Source organism: Manis pentadactyla, chromosome 2 (genome assembly GCF_030020395.1).
Source record: "Manis pentadactyla isolate mManPen7 chromosome 2, mManPen7.hap1, whole genome shotgun sequence".
NCBI classification, from domain to species: Eukaryota; Metazoa; Chordata; class Mammalia; order Pholidota; family Manidae; genus Manis; species Manis pentadactyla.
Genome location: NC_080020.1, coordinates 210,143,505 through 210,165,995, shown reverse-complemented (window position 1 = coordinate 210,165,995; position 22,491 = coordinate 210,143,505). Strand labels below are relative to the sequence as shown.

At 38.7% G+C, this 22,491-nt stretch overlaps 1 protein-coding gene across 4 annotated transcripts in view; it reads left to right on the top strand.

Moving 5' to 3' along the window:
* The window catches only part of TTC27 (tetratricopeptide repeat domain 27), a 181,059-nt gene that overhangs the window by 49,140 nt on the left and 109,428 nt on the right, over positions 1-22,491 (top strand). For all 4 annotated transcript variants that reach the window (XM_057497287.1, XM_036931612.2, XM_036931611.2 and 1 more), the window contains exon 10: positions 19,973-20,086. In XM_057497287.1, coding sequence (XP_057353270.1) covers positions 19,973-20,086 — 114 coding nt within the window. The remainder of the gene's footprint in view (positions 1-19,972; positions 20,087-22,491) is intronic.

Sequence of the window (22,491 nt, the reverse complement as noted above, 5' to 3'; positions counted from 1 at the left end):
ATAGATTTTCAAAAAGAGTTGAGAAGTGAGAGAACTTTTCTTAAAACAGCTTCACTAATGTTACCACTCACATTTAGGTGGTTTCTGGCCCCTACGCTGAAGTTTGAGTGCTGGGAATTCCATCTCATGTACAAGTTACGTGGGTGCAGATGGCACAACATTCTTTCCCATTGTGGCCATTCTCAAAGTACTGCTGGCTGAACACACCAGCTTTCTTAAGCTTCTTTTTTTAACTTGAGTTTTTAGCCAGCACTCATAATTTAGTGAGCTGATATTTCACCAAATTATTTTGGCTAAGTAGACTCCAGCTAAAAATACGTGGACTTAAAAAACAGCATATGCAACTGTATGATTCCACTTATCTGAGGTACCTAGAATAGTGAAGTCACAGAAATGGAAAGTAGAATGGTTGTTGCTGGGGGTGGAGGTAGTGAGAGGTTGTTGCTTAATGGGCATAGAGTTTCAGTTGCAAGACAAAAAGAGTTCTGGAGTTTGGTTACCATAACTGAACTGTACACTTAACCCTTAAAAATGGTTAAGATGGTAAATTTTGTGTTTTATGAATTTTGCCACAATTTAAAAAAAATTAAAAGGAGGGGGGAAAAGATAGCACTCACACTAATGTCGAAAACCATCAAATTCCTAGTAGATCTATCAAAAGTTTATGAGACTTCTGTATTAAATCTACATAATACTGTGAAAAGAAATTAGTGGGGGGGGGATATGCTATATTCGTGGAGGACAGAATATCTTAAAATATCAAGTCTCCTAAAGTTAATAACTTCACAATCCCAACATTAAAATTTTTTTGTTCCTGTTGTTTTGGTTTTGAGAGAAGCAGGCTGATTTGGAAATTCATATGGAAATATAAAGGGCTCAGAGTAACTAAGGCAGGCATGAAGAGCAAAGCTGGAGTCCTTATGTTGCCAAATAGCAAGGCTAATTATAAAACTATAGCGATGAAGACACTGTTTATCATATTGTGGTCCTTGGACTGGCAGCATGAGCGTCACCTGGGAGCTTGTTAGAAAAGGAATTTCTCTGGCTCCAGTTCAGCCCCTATTGAATCAGAATCTCTGGGGTTGGGGCCAAGGAGTCTGTGTTTTAACAGTCTCTCTAGGTTATTCTTATGTACTTTAAAATTTGAGAAACACTGAATTAAGATATATTGTCATAAGGAAATACAAACTAACCAGTGGAACAGGTAGAAAGTCTAGAAATAGATCCATACATAACGTGGTTCATCTGATTTAATAAAGTTGACATTGCAGTACAAAGGGAAAAGGGCAGGCTTTTCAATAAATGGTACTAGATGATGTATATCTGCACAGAAAAAGAGCTATCTTAACCCCTATATCATGCTATATATACAAAAATCAATTCCAGATTGAATATGTAAAAGCAAAAGGCAAAACTATAAACCATTTAGAGAAAAAATATAGAAAGTCTTTGAGGCTTTAGGACAGACAGGATAATAAAGCTATCACCATAAAAACTGATAAACTGGGCTGTATTAATATTAAGGACTTATTTAAATCAAAAGATAGCATTGGTATTTGCAAAGAACTTAGACCAGTACCTTGCCAGCACATAGGGTGTGTTTTATAAGTGTTTGTCAAATAGGAATTAGTTATTCCACTTCTAGGAATTTACCCTAAGAACTCTGTAGTCCAGTTTGAAAAAGACAGATGCACCCCTGTGTTTATCGCAGCACTATTTACAGTAGCCAAGAAATGGAAGCAACCTAGGTGTCCATCAGTAGATAAATGGATAAAGAAGATGTGGTACATATACACAATGGAATATTATTCAGCCATGAGAAGAAAACAAATCCTACCATTTGCAACAACATGGATGGAGCTAGAGGGTATTATGCTCAGTGAAATAAGCCAGGCAGAGAAAGACAAATACCAAATGATTTCACTCATCTGTGGAGTATAAGAACAAAAGAAAACTGAAGGAACAAAACAGCAGCAGAAACACAGAACCCAAGAATGGACTAACAGTTACCAAAGGGAAAGGGACTGGGAAGGATGGGTGGGAAGGGAGGGATAAGGGGGGGAGGGAGAAAGGGGGCATTATGATTAGCATGTATGATGTAGGGGGAGCACAGGGAGGGCTGTGCAAAACAGAGAAGACAAGTAGTAATTCTACAGTATCTCACTACGCTGATGGATAGTGACTGTAATGGGATTTGTGGGGGGACTTGGTGATAGGGGGAGTCTAGTAATCATGTTCCTCATGTAATATTAATGATACCAAAAAAAGTAGTAAAAATAAATAAATAAATAAACAAACAAATAAATAAAAATTTAAAAATGAGGTCAGGCATAAAAAAAATAATCAGTAATATGTTAACTCTCCTCCAAGAAAAAACAGAGGACTTGTGTCCTGAAGACGTACTCACAAATTATCAAGAAAAATTATGACCACCTAATAGAAAAAATACACAAAGGACTTCAAATGGGACTTAATAAAGAGGCATTAAAAAGGTCATCAACATATTGAAAGGTGCTCAGGTCTATTAGTCATTAGAGAAATGCAAATTAAAACCATAATAGGATACAAATATTCACACCCATCAGAAAGGACAAAATGCAAAAAATAGACAACAATGTGGAGAAGCAACAAGAACTCTCTATTGTTTGTAATAAGCGTCTGAAGTGAAATAACCTTTTAGAACATTGGCAGTATCTGTGAAAGCTAAATGTATTCATACTCTTACAACCTAGCAGTTTCATTCCTAAGTATATACCCAATAAAAATACTTGTACATGTTCACCTGAAGAGCATGTCTTAAAATGTGCATAGCAGCACATTCTGATGGCACATTGAGCATATTCATAGCATATTTGCAGTAGCTCCAAATTGGAGAGTGCCTAAATGCCCACTAGTGTATAATGGTTAAATAGATTGTATATTCATTCAGTTTAATACTATGTAGCAGTGAAATGAACATTCTCCAACTGTATGCAACTGTAAGAATGAGTCTTTCAGACATAATGCTGAGCAAAACAAGCCAGGTACAAAAGAGTCTCTGATTAAATTTCTGTGAGGTAGAAAAATACGCATGGTGATGTATGGTGTAAGAAGCCAGGACAGAGATTACCCTTTGTAGAGGGGCAGGGAAATGACCAAAACAGAGAACATGGGAGACAATGGGATACTGATAATGTTGTATTGTGATCAGGATGCTGATCACATAGGTCTGTTCAGTTTGTAAAAATTCATTGGTTGTGTGTATAGAATGCATTAATGAAAAGAAAAATTGGATCTAGTAGCTGTTTCTCTGCCGTATCAAACTGAAGGATACATGGGAAGAGTCATGTAAGGCATCCACATTCATGATTAGATGGGTTGCAAAGGTCATCCTTTCAAGATTTTGAAAGCACTATCTTTAAGAAAATGAATGTTAATAAAGCATCTTTTCTCAGCACATTTCAACCAAACTAGAATTCTTACATAAAAACAAATCATTTCCTTCTGTTAACAAATGAATTCCAGTTTCTTATATGGATGTATTAATTTAAGTGTCTGAATATGTTATCCTCCATATAGTTTAGGTGAAGATAAACTATGAACTTCCAAACTTATCTTCTGTATTAGTGCTTTCTTGGGAAGACTCTGATGTATTTCTGTGATCCTGTCAATGCATAAAAAAGAAAGCATAAAAAAGCGGGATGATCCACTCATTCCTTCGTGAAAAAAGTAATAATTTCTTGCAAAAAGCACAGAAGCATCAGTCACAGCTTATTCACACAAGAGACTTGTCATGTAACTATGTGATTCTGATATTTTTGTTTATCTTAACAAAGACAAACAAATGTAACAATTATGTTGTAAGGAGTTCTCTTACACAGCAGAGATAAAACCGAATGTTGTGATAATGTGCAACCAGTTGTTTTCAAGCAAATGATACTGTGAACATTTCACCAAACATCTGGGTGGAGCTGCCAGATACCATGAAGTCTACAAGGATATGGTTTAAACATAGTGAGGCATCAGTTGGGTTTATGTTACTTGGGAAGAATTCTAATAAATTGAGTATTTGTACAAGAGAACATTTTATTGCTTTGCACAAATACTGTTTGCCAGGGCACATAGCTAGCTATATTCTGCATTTTGGACTTCAACGAAATCAGCACCTTTTTCTGTGGCCCATATGCTAAAGCCATGCACTGGCTGGTTGAGCACTGCCATAAAGCTTAAGTGGGGTGGTTACAGCCTAATTTCTCTGGGTGATTTGCCTTCAAAGGAGTTGGCATACTTTGTGTCTTTAGAAAGGTGGCAGCTTGCTTCCCCTGGGTGGGTGGTGAGTAATATACTGGTTAAGAAACGGTGTTGTACAGGTTTTTACAGTTGAGTAGGTACTGTATTTTCCTTAGAACAAGAAGCTAACTCTCCAGTTATCAGCCTTTTAGTAATTTCTGCTCTTTAGGGCCAGTTATAGATCAAAATATTTAGAAACTTACACAGCATTTCTGAAAAATGAGGAAATTATTGGAAGCTAAATATAAGAATTAGCAACATACAGTATTTTATATCTTCATAAAAATGTGTTCTTTGGTGCAATAGAAGATTAAATGATTAGAAACAGAGTATCAGAAGCTCCTTCCTTTTAAAGACTGAATAATATTCCATGTTTTGTTTCTCCATTTATCCATTGATGAACATTTGGGTTGTTTCTGCCTTTAGCTACTGTGAAAATAATGCTATGAACATATGTATGCAAATGCCTATTTGAGTCCCTGCTTTCAATTATTTTGGACATGTACCTAGAAATTAAATTACTGGGTTATATGGTATCATATGCTTAATTTTTTTATACAATTTTTAATCAAGGTATTGATATACACTCTTATGAAGTTTTCACATGAAAAACAATGTGGTTACTACATTCACCCATATTATTGAGTCCGCCTCCATACCCCATTGCATTCACTGTCCATCAGTGTAGTAAGGTGCCACAGAGTCACTATTTGTCTTCTCTGTGCTACACTGTCTTACCCATGATCCCCCCGACAGCATGTGTACTAATCATAATACCCCTCAATCCCCTTCTCCCTCCCTCCCCACCTGCCCTCCCCAACCCTTCCCCTTTGGTAACCACTAATCCCTTCTTGGAGTCTGTGAGTCTGCCTCTCTTTTGTTCCTTCAGTTTTGCTTCATTGTTATACTCCACAAAAGAGGGAAATCATTTAGTACTTGTCTTTCTCTGCCTGACTTATTTCACTGAGCATAATACCCTCCAGCTCCATCCATGTTGTTGCAAATGGTAGGATTTGTTTCTTTCTTCTGGCTGAATAGTGTTCCATTATGTATATGTACCACATCTGCTTTGTCCATTCATCTGTATCTTAGCTATTGTAATTAGTGCTGCAATAAATACAGGGAAGACATATATCTTTTTTTTTTATTTTGGTATCATTAATCTCAATTACATGAGAAACATTATGTTTATTAGACTCCACTCATCACCAAGTCCCCCCTACAAACCCCATTAGAGTCACTGTCCATCAGCGTAGTGAGATGCTGTAGAATCATTACTTGTCTTCTCTGTGTTGCACAGCTCTCCCCGTGCCTCCACACACATTATACATGCTATTTGCAAGGCCCCCTTCCCCCCACCCCACCCCCTTATCCCTCCCTTCCCACCCATCCTCCCCAGTCCCTTTCCCTTTGGTAACTGTTAGTCCATTCTTGGGTTCTGTGTTTCTGCTGTTGTTTTGTTCCTTCAGTTTTCTCTTTGTTCTTATCCTCCACATATGAGTGAAATCATTTGGTATTTGTCTTTCTCTGCCTGGCTTATTTCACTAAGCATAATACCCTCTAGCTCCATCCATGTTGTTGCAAATGGTAGGATTTGTTTTCTTCTCATGGCTGAATAATATTCCATTGTGTATATGTACCACATCTTCTTTATCCATTCATCTACTGATGGACACTTAGGTTGCTTCCATTTCTTGGCTATTGTAAATAGTGCTGCAATAAACATAGGGGTGCATCTGTCTTTTTCAAACTGGGCTGCTGCATTCTTAGGGTAAATTCCTAGAAGTGGAATTCCTGGGTCAAATGATATTTCTATTTTGAGCTTTTTGAGGAACCTGCATACTGCTCTCCACAGTGGTTGAACTAGTTTACATTCCCACCAGCAGTGTAGGAAGGTTCCCGTTTCTCCACAACCTCACCAACATTTGTTGTTGTTTGTCTTTTGGATGGTGGCGATCCTTACTGGTGTGAGGTCATATCTGATTGTGGTTTTAATATGCATTTCTCTGATGACTACCGATGTGGAGCATCTTTTCATGTGTCTGTTGGACATCTGAATTTCTTCTTTAGAGAACTGTCTGTTCAGCTCCTCTGCCCATTTTTTAATTGGATTTTTTGCTTTTTGTTTGTTGAGGTGCATGAGTTCTTTATATATTTTGTATGTCAACCCTTTATCAGATCTGTCATTTATGAATATATCCTCCCATACTGTAGGAAGCCTTTTTGTTTACTTGGTGGTGTCCTTTGCTGTACAGAAGCTTTTCAGCTTGATATAGTCCCACTTGTTCATTTTTGCTTTTGTTTCCCTTGTACGGGGAGATATGTTCATAAAGAGGTCACTCATGTTTCTGTCCAAGAGATTTTTGCCTATGTTTTTTTCTAAGAGTGTTATGGATTCATGACTTACATTCAGGTCTTTGATTCATTTAGAATTTACTTTTGTGTGTGGGGTTAGACAATGATCCAGTTTCATGCTCTTACATTAACTGTCCAGTTTTGCCAACACCATCTGTTGAAGAGACTGTCATTTCCCCATTGTATGTCCACGGCACCCTTATCATATATTAATTGACCATATGTTTGGGTTAATGTCTGGAGACTCTATTCTGTTCCACTGGTCTGTGGCTCTGTTCTCGTGCCAGTACTAAATTGTCTTGATTACTGTAGCTTTGTAGTAGAGCTTGAAGTTGGGGAGCAAGATCCCCCCCACTTTATTCTTCCTTCTCAGGATTGCTTTGGCTATTTGGGGTCTTTGGTATTTCCATATGAATTTTAAAACTATTTGTTCCAGTTCATTGAAGAATGTTGTTGGTATTTTGATAGGCGTTCCGTTGAATCTGTAGATTGCTTTAGGCAGGTTGGCCATTGTGATGATATTAATTCTTCCTACCCAAGAGCATGGGATGAGTTTCCATTTATTAGTGTCATCTTTAAATTCTCTTAAGAGTGTCTTATAGTTTTCAGGGTATAGGTCTTTCACTTTCTTGGTTAGGTTTATTCCTAGGTATTTTATTATTTTTGATGCAATTGTTAATGGAATTATTTTCCTGATTTCTCTTTCTGTTAATTCATCGTTAGTGTATAGGAAAGCAACAGATTTCTGTGTATTAATTTTTTATCCTGCAACTTTGCTGAATTCCGATATTAGTTCTCGTAGTTTTGGGATGGAGTCTTTAGGCTTTTTTATGTACAATATCATGTCATCTGAAAATAGTGACAGTTTGACTTCCTTTTTACCAATCTGGATGCCTTGTATTTCTTTGTTTTGTTTGATTGCTGTGGGTAGGACCTCCAGTAGTATATTGAATAATAGTGGGGAGAGTGGGCATCCCTGTCTTGTTCCCGATCTTAGAGGAAAAGCTTTCAGCTTCTTGTTGTTAAGTATGATGTTGGCTGTGGGTTTGTTGTATATGGCCTTTATTATGTTGAGGTACTTGCCCTGTATACCCATTTTGTTGAGAGTTCCTATCATGAATAGATGTTGAATTTTGTCAAATGCTTTTTCAGCATCTATGAAGATGATCATGTGGTTTCTGTCCTTCTTTTTGTTGATGTGGTGGATAATGTTGATGGATTTTCGAATGTTGTACCATCCTTGCATCCCTGGGATAATCCTACTTGATCATGGTGTATGATCCTGTTAATGTATTATTGAATTAGGTTTGCTAATATTTTGTTGGGTTTTTTTACATCTGTGTTCATCAGGGATATTGGTCTGTAATTTTCTTTGTTTGTGGGGTCTTTGCCTGGTTTTGGTATTAGAGTGATGCTGGCTTCATAGCATGTTTGGGAGTATTCCCTCCTCTTCTATTTTTTGGAAAACTTTAAGGAGAATGGGTATTATGTCTTCTCTATGTGTGATAAAATTCAGTGGTGAATTCATCTGGTCCAGGTGTTTTGTTCTTGGGTAGTTTTTTGATTACCGATTCAATTTATTTGCTGGTAATTGGTGTGTTTAGATTTTCTGTTTCTTCCTTGGTCAGTCTTGGAAGGTTGTATTTTTCTAGGAAGCTGTCCATTTCTTCTAGGTTTTGCAGCTTGTTAGCACATAGATATTCGTAGTATTCTCTAATAATTTTTTGTAATTTTGTGGGGTGTGTGATGATTTTTCCTTTCTCATTTCTGATTCTGTTGATGTGTGTTGAATCTCTTTTTCTCTTAATAAGTCTCGCTAGGGGCTTATCTATTTTGTTTATTTTCTCAGAGAACCAGCTCTTGGTTTCATTTATTTTTTTCTATTATTTTATTGCTCTCAATTTTATTTATTTCTTCTCTGATCTTTATCATGTCCCTCCTTCTGCTGACTTTGGGCCTCAATTTGTTCTTCTTTTTCCCGTTTCAGTAATTGTATCTTTAGACTATTCATTTGGGAATGTTCTTCCTTCTTTAGATAGGCCTCGATTGCTATATACTTTCCTCTTAGAACTGCCGTTGCTGCATTCCACAGAAGTTGGGGCTTTCTGCTGTTCGTGTCATTTGTCTCCATATATTGCTTGGCCTCTGTTTTAATTTGGTCATTGATCCATTGATTATTTAAAAACGTTAAGCCTCCATGTGTGTGTGAGCCTTTTTGTTTTCTTTGTACAATTTCTAGTTTTATGCCTTTGAGGTCTGAGAGTTGGGTGGTAGAATTTCAATCTTTCTGAATTTACTGAGGCTCTTTTTGTGGCCTAGTATTTGGTCTTTTCTGGAGAATGTCCATGTGCACTTGAGAAGAATGTGTATCCTGCTGCTTTTGGGTGTAGAGTTCTGTAGATGTCTGTTAAGTCCGTCTGTTCTAGTGTGTTGTTCAGTGCTTCCGTGTCCTTACTTATTTTCTGCCCAGTGGATCTGTCCCTTGGAGTGAGTGGTGTGTTGAAGTCTTCTAGAACAAATGCATTCCATTCTATTTCCTCTTTTAATTCTGTTAGTATTTGTTTCACATATGTTGGTGCTCCTGTATTGGGTGCATATATATTTAGAATGGTTATATCTTCTTGTTGGGCTGACCCCTTTATCATTATATAATGTCCTTCTTTATCTCTTGTTACTTTCTTTGTTTTGAAGTCTCTTTTGTCTGATACAACTAGTGCTACACCTCCTTTTTTCTCCCTATTGTTTGCATGGAATATCTTTTTCCATCCCTTTACTTTTAGTCTGTGCATGTCTTTGGGTTTGCGGTGAGTCTCTTGTAAGCAGCTTATAGATGGGTCTTGCTTTTTTATCCATTCTTTTACTCTGTATCTTTTGATTGGTGCATTCAGTCCATTTACATTTAGGGTGATTATTGAAAGATATGTACTTATTGCCATTCCAGGCTTTAGATTAGTGGTTACCAAAGGTTCAAGGTTAGTTTGTTTACTATCTGTCTAACTTAACTCGCTTATTAAACTATTATAAGCACAGTCTGATGATTCTTTATTTTTCTCCCTTCTTATTCCTCCTCCATTCTTTATATGTTAGGTGTTTTATTCTCTGTTCTTTTGTGTTTCCTTTGATTGCTTTGCTGAGTAGTTGAATTTATTTTTTGCCTTTAGTTAGTATTTGGTTGGTCTGCTTTCTTTGCTGTGATTTTGTTTTCTCTGTTGATATCTACTTAGGCTTAGGAGTCCTTCCGTCTAGAGCAGTCCCTTTAAAATACCTTGTAGAGGTGGTTTGTTGGAGGCAAATTCCCTCATCTTTTGCTTGTCTGGGAATTGTTTAATCCCTCCTTCATATTTAAGCGATAATCATGCTGGATACAGTGTTCTTGGTTCAAGGCCCTTCTGTTTCATTGCATTAATTATATCATGCCATTCTCTTCTGGCCTGTAAGGTTTCTGTTGAGAGGTCTGATGATAGCCTGATGGGTTTTCCCTTGTAGGTGAGCTTTTTTCTCTCTCTGGCTGCCTTTAATATTCTGTCCTTGTCTTTGATCTTTGCCAGTTTAATTATTATATGTCTTGGTGTTGTCCTCCTTGGGTTCCTTGTGTTAGGAGTTCTGTGGGCCTCCATTGTCTGAGCGACTATTTCCTCCGCCAGTTTGGGGAAGTCTTCAATTATTTCTTCAAAGACACTTTCTATCCCTTTTTCTCTTCTTCTTCTGTTACCCCTATAATGCGAATATTGTTCCGTTTGGATTGGTCACACAGTTCTCTTAATATTTTTTCATTCCTAGAGAGCCTCTTACCTCTCTCTGCGTCAGCTTCTCTGTGTTCATGTTCTCTGATTTCTATTCCCTTTATGGCCTCTTGCACCTCATCCAGTCTGCTCTTAAGTCCTTCCAGAGATTGTTTTATTTCTGTATTCTGCCTCCCAACTTTATCCTTTAACTCTTGCATATTTCTCTGCAGATCCATCAGCATGGTTGTGACCTTTATTTTGAATTCTTTTTCGGGTAGATTTTTTTAAGTCTGTCTCCCCAGGCCCTCTCTCAGGGGTTGTGTGGGTAATTCTGGTCTGGACCAAATTCTTCTGCCTTTTCATGATGATAGAGGTAGCTGTAGGCAGGTAGTATGTGTGTCAGGTGGGAGAACAAAGTCCTTTTCTGCCCGCTGGTCGCCTTGCCCTTCTCCTCTGCCTGTGTCAGTTACCCACACTCCTGGAGCAGCCTCCGGGTTAACCCCCTAAGCTGCTGTGGGCGCAGTCTCCATCAGGGTAGTGCAGAGCCCTGCAGGGAGTGGCAGGTGCACCGAGTGTGCTCTTCTGTGAGAGCGGTACCCCCGCTGGGCTGCTGCGCACTGGCGGCAGCCTTTGGGTCTGGCCCAGGTGGCTGTGCGGCAGAAGGAGATTCTGGGCGGCTTCTCCTGGGCCGCTTGGCCAATGCCACCACGTGCTAGCATTGGCCACTCCCTGGCTCCTCAGCCTCCGCCTCTGCAGGCTCACGTGGGCCACTCCCAGGCCACTCGGCTGCCGCCAGCTCACGTACGCCGCTCCTGGGCCACTCGGCTGCTGGTGTGCGCGGCTGCTCCCTCTCACGGACGCACACGGCCACTCTCCTGCTACTGGGCCGGTGTGCCAGGATCCGCACCAGCCAGGGGATAGACTTGCAGGCTGCTTATCGCCATTAGCAGCTTCAGAGCTGCACTGCCACCAAGGGTGTTAGGTCGCCTAGAGTTCCCTTGGATTCGTAACTACTGGGCTGAGTGTGCTGGGACGATTTTGTCCAGCTGTGAGATCCCTGTCCCTTTAAGACTTTCAAAAAGCACTCACTTTTCTTTTTTCCCAGGGGAACTGGTTGCGGCTACCCGCTGGCAGGTTTTGGTTTTCCGTTTCTCTAACATCCAGCACACTGTGCACCGTATGTCTGCGCTCCCAGTGCCGATTACTAGAGCTGGTTGCTTAGCAGTCCTGGGCTTTCACTCCCTCCCCGCTCCTACTCCTTTCTTCCTGCTGGGGAGCTGGGGTTGGGGGTGTGGTGCTTGGGTCCCGCCAGGCCACAGCTTGTATCTTACCCTCTTTGTGTGATGCTGAGTTCTCGCAGATGTAGATGTAGCCTGGCTGTTGTACTGTATCCACTGGTCTTTCTTTTAGGAATAGTTGTATTTGTTGTGTTTTCAAAAATATATGTTTTTGGGAGCAGATTTCCGTTGCCCTACTCATGCCGCCATCTTGACTCCTCCAATCACATATGTCTTTTTGAATCTGAGAACTTGTATTCCAAGTTCCAAGGAGTGGGATTCCTGGGTCAAATGGTTTTTCTATTTTTAGTTTTTTGAGGAACCTCCATATTGCTTTCCAGAATCATTGAACTAATTTACATTCCCACCAGCAGTGTTGGAGCCTTCCCCTTTGTCTGCATCCGCTCCAGCATTTATTGTTCTTAGTCTTTTCAAAGCTGACCATCCTAACTGGTGTGAGGTGATATCTCATTGTGGTTTTAATTTGCATTTCCCTGATAATTAGCATTGTGGAGCATCTTTTCATGTGCCTGTTTGCCATCTGAATTTCTTCTTTGAAGAAGTGTCTGTTCATATCCTCTGCCCGTTTTTTAATCAGGTTATTTGCTTTTTGGTTGTTGAGGCATGTGAGTTCTTTATATATTTTGGATGTTAACCCCTTGTCAGATATGTCATTTACAAATATATTTTCCCATTCTGTAGGAGGGCTTTTTATTCTGCTGATGTGTCCCTTGCTGTACAGAAGCTTTTTTAGCTTGACGTAGTCCCATTTGTTCGTTTTATTTTTTGTTTCTCTTGCTTGAGGAGATGTGTTCAGGAAAAACTTGCTCATGTTTATATTCAGGAGATTTTTGCCTATATTATATTCTAAGAGTTTTATGGATTCATGGCTTACATTCAGGTCTTTGATCCATTTTGAGTTTACTTTTGTGTATGGGGTTAAACAATAATCCAGTTTCATTCTCTTGCTGTAGCTGTCCAGTTTTGCCAACACCAGTTGTTGAGGAGGCTGTCATTTCCCTATTGTATGTCCATGGCTCCTTTATCATATATTAATTGACCATATATGCTTGGGTTTATATCTTGGCTCTCTAGTCTGTTCCATTAGTCTATGGGTCTGTTCTGGTGCCTGTACGAAATTGTTTTGATTACTGTGGCTTTGTAGTAGAGCTTAAAGTTGGGGAGCGTAATCCCCCCAGCTTTATTTTTCCTTCTCAGGATTGCTTTGGCCATTCAGGGTCTTTTGTTGTTCCAATGAATTTTAGATCTATTTGCTCTAGTTCATTGAAGAATGCTGTTGGTATTTTGATATGGATTGCATTGAATCTGTAGATTGCTTAGGCAGGATAGCCATTCTAACAATATTAGTTCTTCCTATCCATGAGCATGAGATATATTTCCATTTATTGGTATCTTCTTTAATTTCTTTAATGAGTGCCATGTAATTTTCAGGGTATAGGTCTTTCACTTCCTTGGTTACGCTTATTTCTAGGTATTTTGTTCTTTTTGATGCAATTATGAATGGAGTTGTTTTCCTGGTTTCTCTTTTTGCTAGTTCATTGTTAGTGTATAGGAATGCAACAGATTTCTGAGTGTTAATTTTGTATCCTGCAACTTTACTGGATTCAGATACTAGTTCTAGTAGTTTTGAAGTGGATTCTTTAGGGTTTTGTATGTGCAATATCATGTCGTCTGCAAACAGTGGCAGTTTAACTTCTTTACCAATCTGGATGCCTTTTACTTCTCTGTGTTGTCTGATTGCTGTGGTTAGGACTTCCAGAATTATGTTGAATAAAAGTGGGAAAGTGGGCAGCCTTGTCTTGCTCCTGATCTTAAAGGAAAAGCTTTCAGTTTCTCATTTTTAAGTATGATGTTGGCTGTGGGTTTGTCATATATGGCCTTTGTTATGTTGAGGTACTTGCCTTCTATATCTGTTTTGTTGAGAGTTTTTTCATGAATGGATGTTGTATTATGTCAAATGCTTTTTCAGCATCTATGGAGATGATCATGTGATTTTTGTCCTCCTTTTTGTTGTGGTGGTGGATGATTTGATGGATTTTCTAATATTGTACCATCCTTGCATCACTGGAATAAATCCTACTTGATCATGATGGATGATCTTTTTGATGTGTTTTTCAAATCAGTTTGCCAATATTTTGTTGAGTATTTTTGCATTTATGTTCATCAGGGATATTGGTCTGTAATTTTGTTTTTTTGTGGTATCTTTGCCTGGGTTTGGTATTGGAGTGATGCTGGCCTCAGAGAATGAGTTTGGGAGTATTACCTCTTCTACTTTTTAGAAAACTTTAAGGAGGATAGGTATTAGGTCTTCACTAAAATGTTCGATAAAGTCAGCAGTGAAGCCATCTGGTTCAGGGATTTTGTTCTTAGGTAGTTTTTGATTACCAATTCAATTTCCTTGCTGGTAATTGGTCTATTCATATTTTCTGTTTCTTTGTGGGTAAGCCTTGGAAGGCTGTATTTTTCTAGAAAGTTGTCCATTTCTTCTAGGTTATCCAGTTTTTTTTGCATATAATTTTTCATAGTATTCTCTCATAATTCTTTGTATTTCTGTGGTATCCGTAGTGATTTTTCCTTTCTCATTTCTGATTCTTGTATGTGTGTAGACTCTCTTTTTTTCTTGATAAGTCTGGCTAGAGGTTTATCTATTTTGTTTATTTTCTCGAAGAACCACCTCCTTCTTTCATTGATTCTTTCTATTGTTTTGTTCTTCTCAATTTTATTTATTTCTGCTCCAATCTTTATTATGTCCCTCCTTCTACTGACTTTAGGCCTCGTTTGTTCTTCTTTTTCTAGTTCTGTGTTTAATTTTTTGAGGATTCCTTCTTAATGCCTAGATATCTTTATTCCATACAAAGATATAGTAACGTGTCTGTCAGTAACATGGAGAGGCCAGTAGAATTTCACAGTCTGTTAGTCTCTGATGTGTTTTGCATTTTGCTCACATAAAGTTACTGGTAGCTAGAATTCTAGGCTAGTAAAAAATTACTTCAGCCTATATTTAGGTACTATATGTTCATTGAGTCATTGTCTTATTACCAAAGCTGAAGCTGTGTGCTTCTTTGAAACCTCTTTTATATGAGACACATCAGTGTTCCTGACCTGATGAGTCACAATTTGGCATTCATCAACATCTTCCTTTATTTTACCAATTTTCCATAACAGAGGTGTTTAACTGTTCTCATGTATTTCCCTCTTATATTTTATTGAACAGTAAAAAACTTCAGTTGAATTTTAATAACCTGTTGGTTATTTGGTGAATATGAAGTCTGTAATAATTATAATCAAATTAATGTTAATTAAAATTATAATGTAACCAAAATTCAACAAACATGAACTCAGGAATTCATGTCATTATTTTCCCTTCATATTTTCCAGAATTTTGAATGTGGAATAAATTTTGGTTATCTTTTATTTTTCTCTTATAGATAAGCCCAGTTTTTTTCTCTTACAGATTAAGACATTGTAGTCCCAAAGAAGTTAATCCACTTATTTAAGGGCATATAGACAATTGCTGGGAAGGTAGAGGGACCCATAGTAGGAAAGAATTCACCTTAGTATGTAGATTTTTTATGACGTATCATAATGAATTATTTGGAATCCTAACTGTTAATTCCTATAAAACAAATGGAATTTTACTAAAGCAAATATTTATAGTTGAAAACAACCTTAGAGTCCATCACACTGAATTTTACCATTATGTCGGTAGGAAAATGAGGTCTGAAAATGGATAATACCTTTCCCAAGGTATTGTACAGCTAGTTGGTAGAGAGCTTGAACTGGAATCCAGTTCTTTTTTTCAGTACTTTTTCACACTTTCCATGCCTCTTACTTAAAAATGTGTTGTGCACCACCATTTAGAAATGACTTAATTTCAAAGAGCTTATAAATTTATTTTATTTGGCATTTGGAGCATACTGTCATAAAGAGAAATTGTTATAAAATAATACTTACGTTTCTGAGCTCCTTCACAAAAGCCTATAACAGCCACAGTGTACCTGGATTATGGTAATAAAGGTGTTATTTCATGATACCACACTGTTATGTGCAATGTTGTGTCCTTGGGACAGTATGTTCCCAATTCTATCTAGGGACAAAAGGTTCAACAGGTGATTTTCCTAAGGGCCAGTTGCTGTTAGTTTACATTTCTGTTTCATAGGTAGCATTTTTGAACATCTCTGCCTCTATGTAAAAGAACACAAAGAAAAAATCCCTTTCTGTGGCCCTTTCTTAATCTCATCTTTGAGTACCTATAGTGTGCCAGGCTGTATGTAAGTGAGACACTGGTGAACCTCAAAGCTGGGGCCTCTCCCCTGAAGGGACCAAACTGGATGCAGAGATAGAGAATCACTGAGTGGAGGTAGAGTCACGTAGGTAAGGTGGCTGAGAAAGGCCCTCTGAGGGGGTGGCATTGAAGCTGAGACCTAAAGGGTAAGACAGAGCCGGCAGTTGGCACTGGGGTGGGCATTCTCAGGTCCTAAACTGAGTGGAATTAAGGTCCATAACCCCCATCAGGGATGTGACTCTGGGTCAGTTCCACCCATGATTCAAGACAGAGGGTAGCTTTAGTCCTCACCTGTGGGGCTGGCCTGTGCTTAAGTAGTTAGGTTGGTGTTCTCTCCATTGGATTTGCTTGTTGAACAATTAGATTGGAAGGTTTTTAAAATGTATAATAGTCTCTGTATGTCAATAGAGCATTATAGCATATATCTCTGGTTTAGTTTTCTTCTTCTTTACCTAATGTCCTGTATTGTGACTGAGCCTTACCTTGTGGGCAGCAGTGTTTTATAAAATATATTAAACACAGCCTATCTGCAGTTATCTCCTTTTAGAAAGACTTTCCCAGGTCTTTATATCTCTCAGCCAAACAGATGTAAGACAAATGCATTCTCTAGTGATATCATCATCCAGTCAGTTCCTTCTTTAAAGCTTTTCAAATGTCTGTCCGATTGCATTTTTCATTCAGTGTTTAGTGAGAATGTTTTGCTTGACCTTCCCATACAAGTCTCAGGCAGACTCTTGTTCTCATGCCGGCATAAGAAACAGTTTTTGTTGTTTTTCTGAGGAAAGTATCTCTTCACTTTGGTGTGCAACCTGTTGCAGAGCTGGCCTTTAACTCTGCCAGGCCTGTGGCCTGAGCTGGGCTCTGTACCAGAACATTGGTAAAGTGATTGTGGGCAAAATTGCAGTATTTCCAGCATCTCTTGCCTGGCCTTAGTCCATTTACATATCAATAGGTGTTTCTTCCTGCAGCCTCTGGGACAAGGGGTAGAGAGAGGCATTTCTCTCCTCCTCTTTGTTGAGGAATGGTCTGGTGCCTGTCAGTTGCTGGGAATCCACTTGCGGAATTTCTCCTGCAAGGGGCTGGTGGGGAGGTGAGCGTCGGCTGGGATGGGAGAGACAGGGAGGGAGAGTGGTGGTCAGAGGGGAAGAATGGAGCCAGGACTCATTGTGAGCAATAAACAGGTTTCTCCCACTTTAGCCTTTACTTACACTGATTTCGGTCACTGGTTTATTTGCCCTGGGCTGGATACACTGCTTCCTCCTGGAGCTACATCTGGTGTGAGCAGGACTGGTGAACCTGAAATCTGTCTTCATGGATGCAGTGTGTGGGTGAGCTGCCACTAGAGATGGTGGGGAGATACTTGGAAACCCTTCTGTGGATGGTGGAAACACTACTTTCCCCTGGAGCTCCAGTAATCAATGTGGTTGGGAGCTGTAGGAGCAGAAAAAGTTTTCCTTGACCCTCTTAGGGTCTCTGGCTGGGTCTGAGAGAGACAGATTATTAACAGGAGAAAAGCACACAGATTTATTCAAATAGGTTTGACTTGACATGGGAGCCTCATAAGGAAATGAAAACCTGAAGAAACAGTTAAACCAGGGTATTTTTGTGCTAGGTTTAGGTTTGATGAAGAGTGGGTGGTCATGGAGGAATATGATAGGTCAGAGTCTGAGAAAAGTGTAGTGACCTGGTGGCAACTTAGTAGGGCCTGTTGACTGCAGTTCCTCTCAGTGTCCCTTTGTCTTCAGTGATAAGGATGTTCCCTTCCTTTGGGTGTAGGAGGGTTTTGCGACCTGTTGCAGGGGAGAAGTATGAGAGTAACTTTCCTCTTCTACTGTTCTCTCAAACTCCTGCAGTTTAAAATAGTCACTATGCCCATGGGCTGTATTTTGGACAGTGACAGTGAACCCCATCAGAGGTTAGTGCCATCACCTGTGCCCACTTTGGACAGTGATTTTCTGTTAAGGTGAGAGAAAGCATTATAGGAGGAGTGATCATGGAGGGGACCACATGTACTCTTCACTGGGACTCTCAGGCTGTTAAGCTTTACCTATTCATACTTATTTAATCCTCACAACTCTGAGAGTTAGGAATTACTGTTACTGTTTTAGAGAGGAGGAATGTGAGACCCTGAGAGTTCAAGTAACTTCCCAAGGTCACCTAGCTAATCACCTCACTTGGTGGAGCTGGGATTCGGTCAAACTGGCAGACTTGGAGAATATTCCCACTGTTCCACAGAGCTGTTTCCTCAGTGCTCTTCCATCCTCATGAGCTACAGAAACAGTCTCTTTAATAGTGAAGAAGAAAGGCAGTGATGCATCCCACTGTAGGTAGAATCAGTGTGCAGATTTACTTAATGAAGAAAGTTCTTTCCTTTGAAAATTCTTGAGATACCATTTTATAGTAAGATCTTCTGCCAAATAGTGTTACACATTTTAAAGGATTCGTTTTTTTATATCTTCTGTTTCACACTGTGAATCTTTATAGTGCCATATAACCTATGCTGATATCAGCATAAATATAACGTATTTATGCTGATAAATTCATTCTTTTTGTAGATCTAAGTTAATGGAGGCTAAAAGATTATACATTAATCTCTTAAACCGTATTTCAAGTAGATAAAAATACTTTAATTTAAAAAGTTATGGAAGAATAAGATTACCTAGTAGACATTGCATTAAAATAGAAGTTTTATGAGGGCAGGAGCGTTGTCTCTCCTGATTGCTCCCTTGTCTCCGGGGTCTTAAGCACACTGCCTTGTACAGAATATGTGCTCAACCAAATTAATAAATGAACACAATTCAGTAAGACCCCATTCTTTTTATTCTTCTCTTTGTGTATTCTTTGCTTACTCCTCTTCCTTTTAATATAGTAGTTTCTCAAAATTCTTTACTGAGTCCTCTTCTTACATTACTCTACTGGTGTTTCTTGGGTAGCATCATCCACTTCCAGGAGGTAATTATACCTTAATTAATCATTTAAATGAGCACAAGTTCCTTTGAAAAAAGTGTTAAAAAAAATGTCTGGGGATCAAGAGACCAACTAATGGAATTAGCTTTTGCTACTAATGGGTGTGTGACATTGAGCAGTAATTTTTCTGAAAGTTACTATTGGGAATGATTACCCAGAGACAGTAGTAGATTCCACATCAGTGGCAAGGAGCGGAAGTTGTGTTCATTATCCCAAGCATTCCTTATTGTATTGTAATACGTTTTACCACTGTTTTCACTCACCCAAAACTTTCACTTTTCTCCCCACTACGTTTCTGGTTGTAGTCAAAGGTTTGTACTGTATTCTCAGAACTGATGGCAATTGTGGCTTTCTCTGGGGTTAGGATTCAGTATGTGCACATTCAAGGTTTTGATGTAGGCCAGTCTTTCTGAAGATGCCCCCTCTAGGGAAGCAAGGACTAAAATTGCAGATTCCCTACCTTAACCAAACCCAGAAAGCATCCTCATACATTTTAGAATGGTTTTCTGTAATGCAAGTTGAAAAACTTTAAGTGAACAAATACTTAATTTCTTGGGCATTCTTTGTACCTAAAAGTTTGATTTACATTTGCATCTATGAATTTGGATATTTTTTAAGTGAAAAGCTACCAGATTTCTAATTGTTTTCATTTGTGAATTTAGGTGTTTCTTAAAAATTTATTTCAAATTTGAAAAAGGTAGCATTTGTTTTATATGTAGTATTTTTCACTTTTTAAAAATAATCTGTAAGAAAGATTTATTAATTTGTAGTATGATATATTTTGTTCTTTTGATTATCTAGAAAAATTCTGATGCATTCCTTAAGGGATTTTTTGAATAGTATGGATCAAGTGGGTTAAGTAATGACTGCTCAAATGAACATATTGTTTACAAAAATATTTGAAAGCCTTTGTTTTATTATTTTTCACTGAGAAGATTTTCAAATCTGTATTCAGCTGTATCCTGCTATCTTTGGAAGAATAAATTTTGTCCTATTCAGAGTGGGTTCACTCAGCTTATCACTTCTTTCTGTGTTTTCTCCCCTTTCCCACCCCCCACCCACCCTTCTATCAGTTTTTGCTTTCACAGCCAAAGTTCTGGGCCATTCAGACATCAGCCTTGATCCTCCGGACAAAACTTGAGAGAAGAAGCACACGCCGAGTGGAACGAGCAATGAGGCAGACACAGGTAATAATTAATGGGACAATTTTTGCTATTCTTCCAACTCCTTATTGCTATCAACAAGCATATATATATATATATGTTATGAATATAAAATAATTAGATGGCTTTTGTTCTACTCAAATACTTTATTATTTAGAGTGTAGGTTCTAGAATTTGCTTGGCTCCAAAGCCTAGCTCTGTCACTTGGTAGCTCTGTGACCATAGTATTTAACCACAGTATTTTAAAGGAAAACTGTTCTGTACTCACACTTCTGACACCAAATGTGAGGGTCTTCCACACTAAGCATTTTCCATTTCCCTGTGGACATCAACTGAGTGTCCTACGGTTTAATTCAGTTCTGACACTATCTGTAATTAAAGTAGACCCCACAGGTTAAGGGCTCAATCTCACAAGATGGTCTCCCACTAAAGATGCCGATCTCAGTTCTGGTACTTAAGACTTACCAGTTATAAGTCAGGGGTTCTCAGACTCCCCTCCTTAGTTTTGATAATTTACTAGAATGGCACACAGGACTCAGGGGAAATACATTACTTTTATTGGTTTATTATAAAGGATATTATAAAGGATACAAATGAACAGGCAGATAAAGAAGTACATAGGGTGAGGTCTGGCAGGGACCTGCGCACAGAACCTTCTGTCTGTAAGATAAATTTTAGCCGAAATAAGCAGGTGAAGAGAGGCAACAAAGGGCCAGGTAGTTTATTTGAATGCACCCCCGGGTGATATTCCACGGCCTGGGTATTACAGGCCGGAGAAGTCACACCCAGTCAGAGAGGTGGGGACTTATAAGGGATTAGGAGGGGGAGGAGTGGGCAAGCTATCCTAGGGGGTGTGGAGAGGTATGATTGGCTAAAGGTGACATAATAGACAACCAGAAACTTTTTTCCTTCTAAGAGGGAGGAGGCTGACGTCCGGGTCTTAGTTGGCACATCCGAAGGATGGAATTCAGGGAGAGCTGTCCCCTTTCCATATAAGGCATGGACGGACCTTGGGGTCTGTTCTGTTCTCCCCCTATGGCATCTCTCTGTTCTGTTTGCATGTCCTTGTTTTTCCTTCCTCCAGCCTAACACTGTCCTTGTAGAGTTTGGGGTGCAAAACCCTCTTAGTATGTGGGTGCATTCACCATCCTAGAAGCTCTCTGAACCTATTTGCTTTTATGGTTTTTATGGAGGTTCCATTATGTAGGAATAATTGATTAAATCTTAGGCCATTTGGTGATTAGCTCAATCCCCAGCCCTTCTCCTCTGTTGGAAATTATTCTAGGCTGGAGTTCTTTAATTATCGCATGTTCAGGGCTATGATGATGGTGGTCGTTATCAAGAGAATGTTTATGGAAACATTGTTCATTTTAGTGGTTATGATTCAGAAGCAGCTTGCATTAAAATGAGATATTATTCTCCAGAATTTATTTACTCCCTGCTTTTTAACAATAGAATATATAGTAGTTATCTTCCCTGCTGTCATTCAGCTTCCCCTTCCCTGTCTGATCCAAATGCAAATAATAATTTTCTTTATGAGTTACATCTTTTCCTTCTTTTATTTAGTAATGTTGAAAGTAGTGTATACATGTAATCCAAATATGAAGCAAATTAATTAAAACTGCATTTATCAAAGGGTCCGTTTTAGTTATGTTCACACCAAAAATACTGTGAGGAAAAAATCATACAGAATAACTGATTATTCTAACTTTCTTACTAACTGCTTTAACCTAGTGTTACATAATCTCAGTTCAGTCATTGAATGTTAATGTTAGACTATTTTATGTTCATTAACATAATCTTATTAATGAATTTTAATTACTCAGTTATCTCTTAGCTATCTTAATTTAAATTGTGAAAGACTGCCACTGTCCATGTAGCTGTGCCTCTAAATATGATTGCCCAGCAGGAATCTTTTCCTTCACCCTGGAATTTCTGGGAGGACATTGCATTGAGTTGGGAATTTAAGATTATAGCAGTTTTCTGTCACTGCAGACTGTTCATGCTACAGTTTGGTTTTCTAAACTGTGTAGCTTTAATTGAGATTTCACAATTCTTAAGTGAAGTTAAGAACATCTGTTATTGATACTGAAAACATCTAGCTTTTTTTTTTATCATTGTTGATTATGGTAGAAGGAAGGGCCTAGGGCTTGCTTTGAAAGAGAATTCTAGCCGTTACTCAGCTGATATTCTCTGGTCTTGGGGTATGAACCAAGGAGGATTCATAGGAACCTAACATCTAAGTCTTTAAGGTCAGCAGCCATGTGTGTCACTTTTAAATGACTGACAGGTGCCTGATGTTATATGCAGCAGTTGGAGCATCTCTTAAAAAGACAGTGAAAGAAAGATGCTGGTTGCAATTGGTACTCATCCTTCAAAGCAGATCCCAGATGATCCCCAAAAGATTTTACCAGCTGAGATGCTGGTTT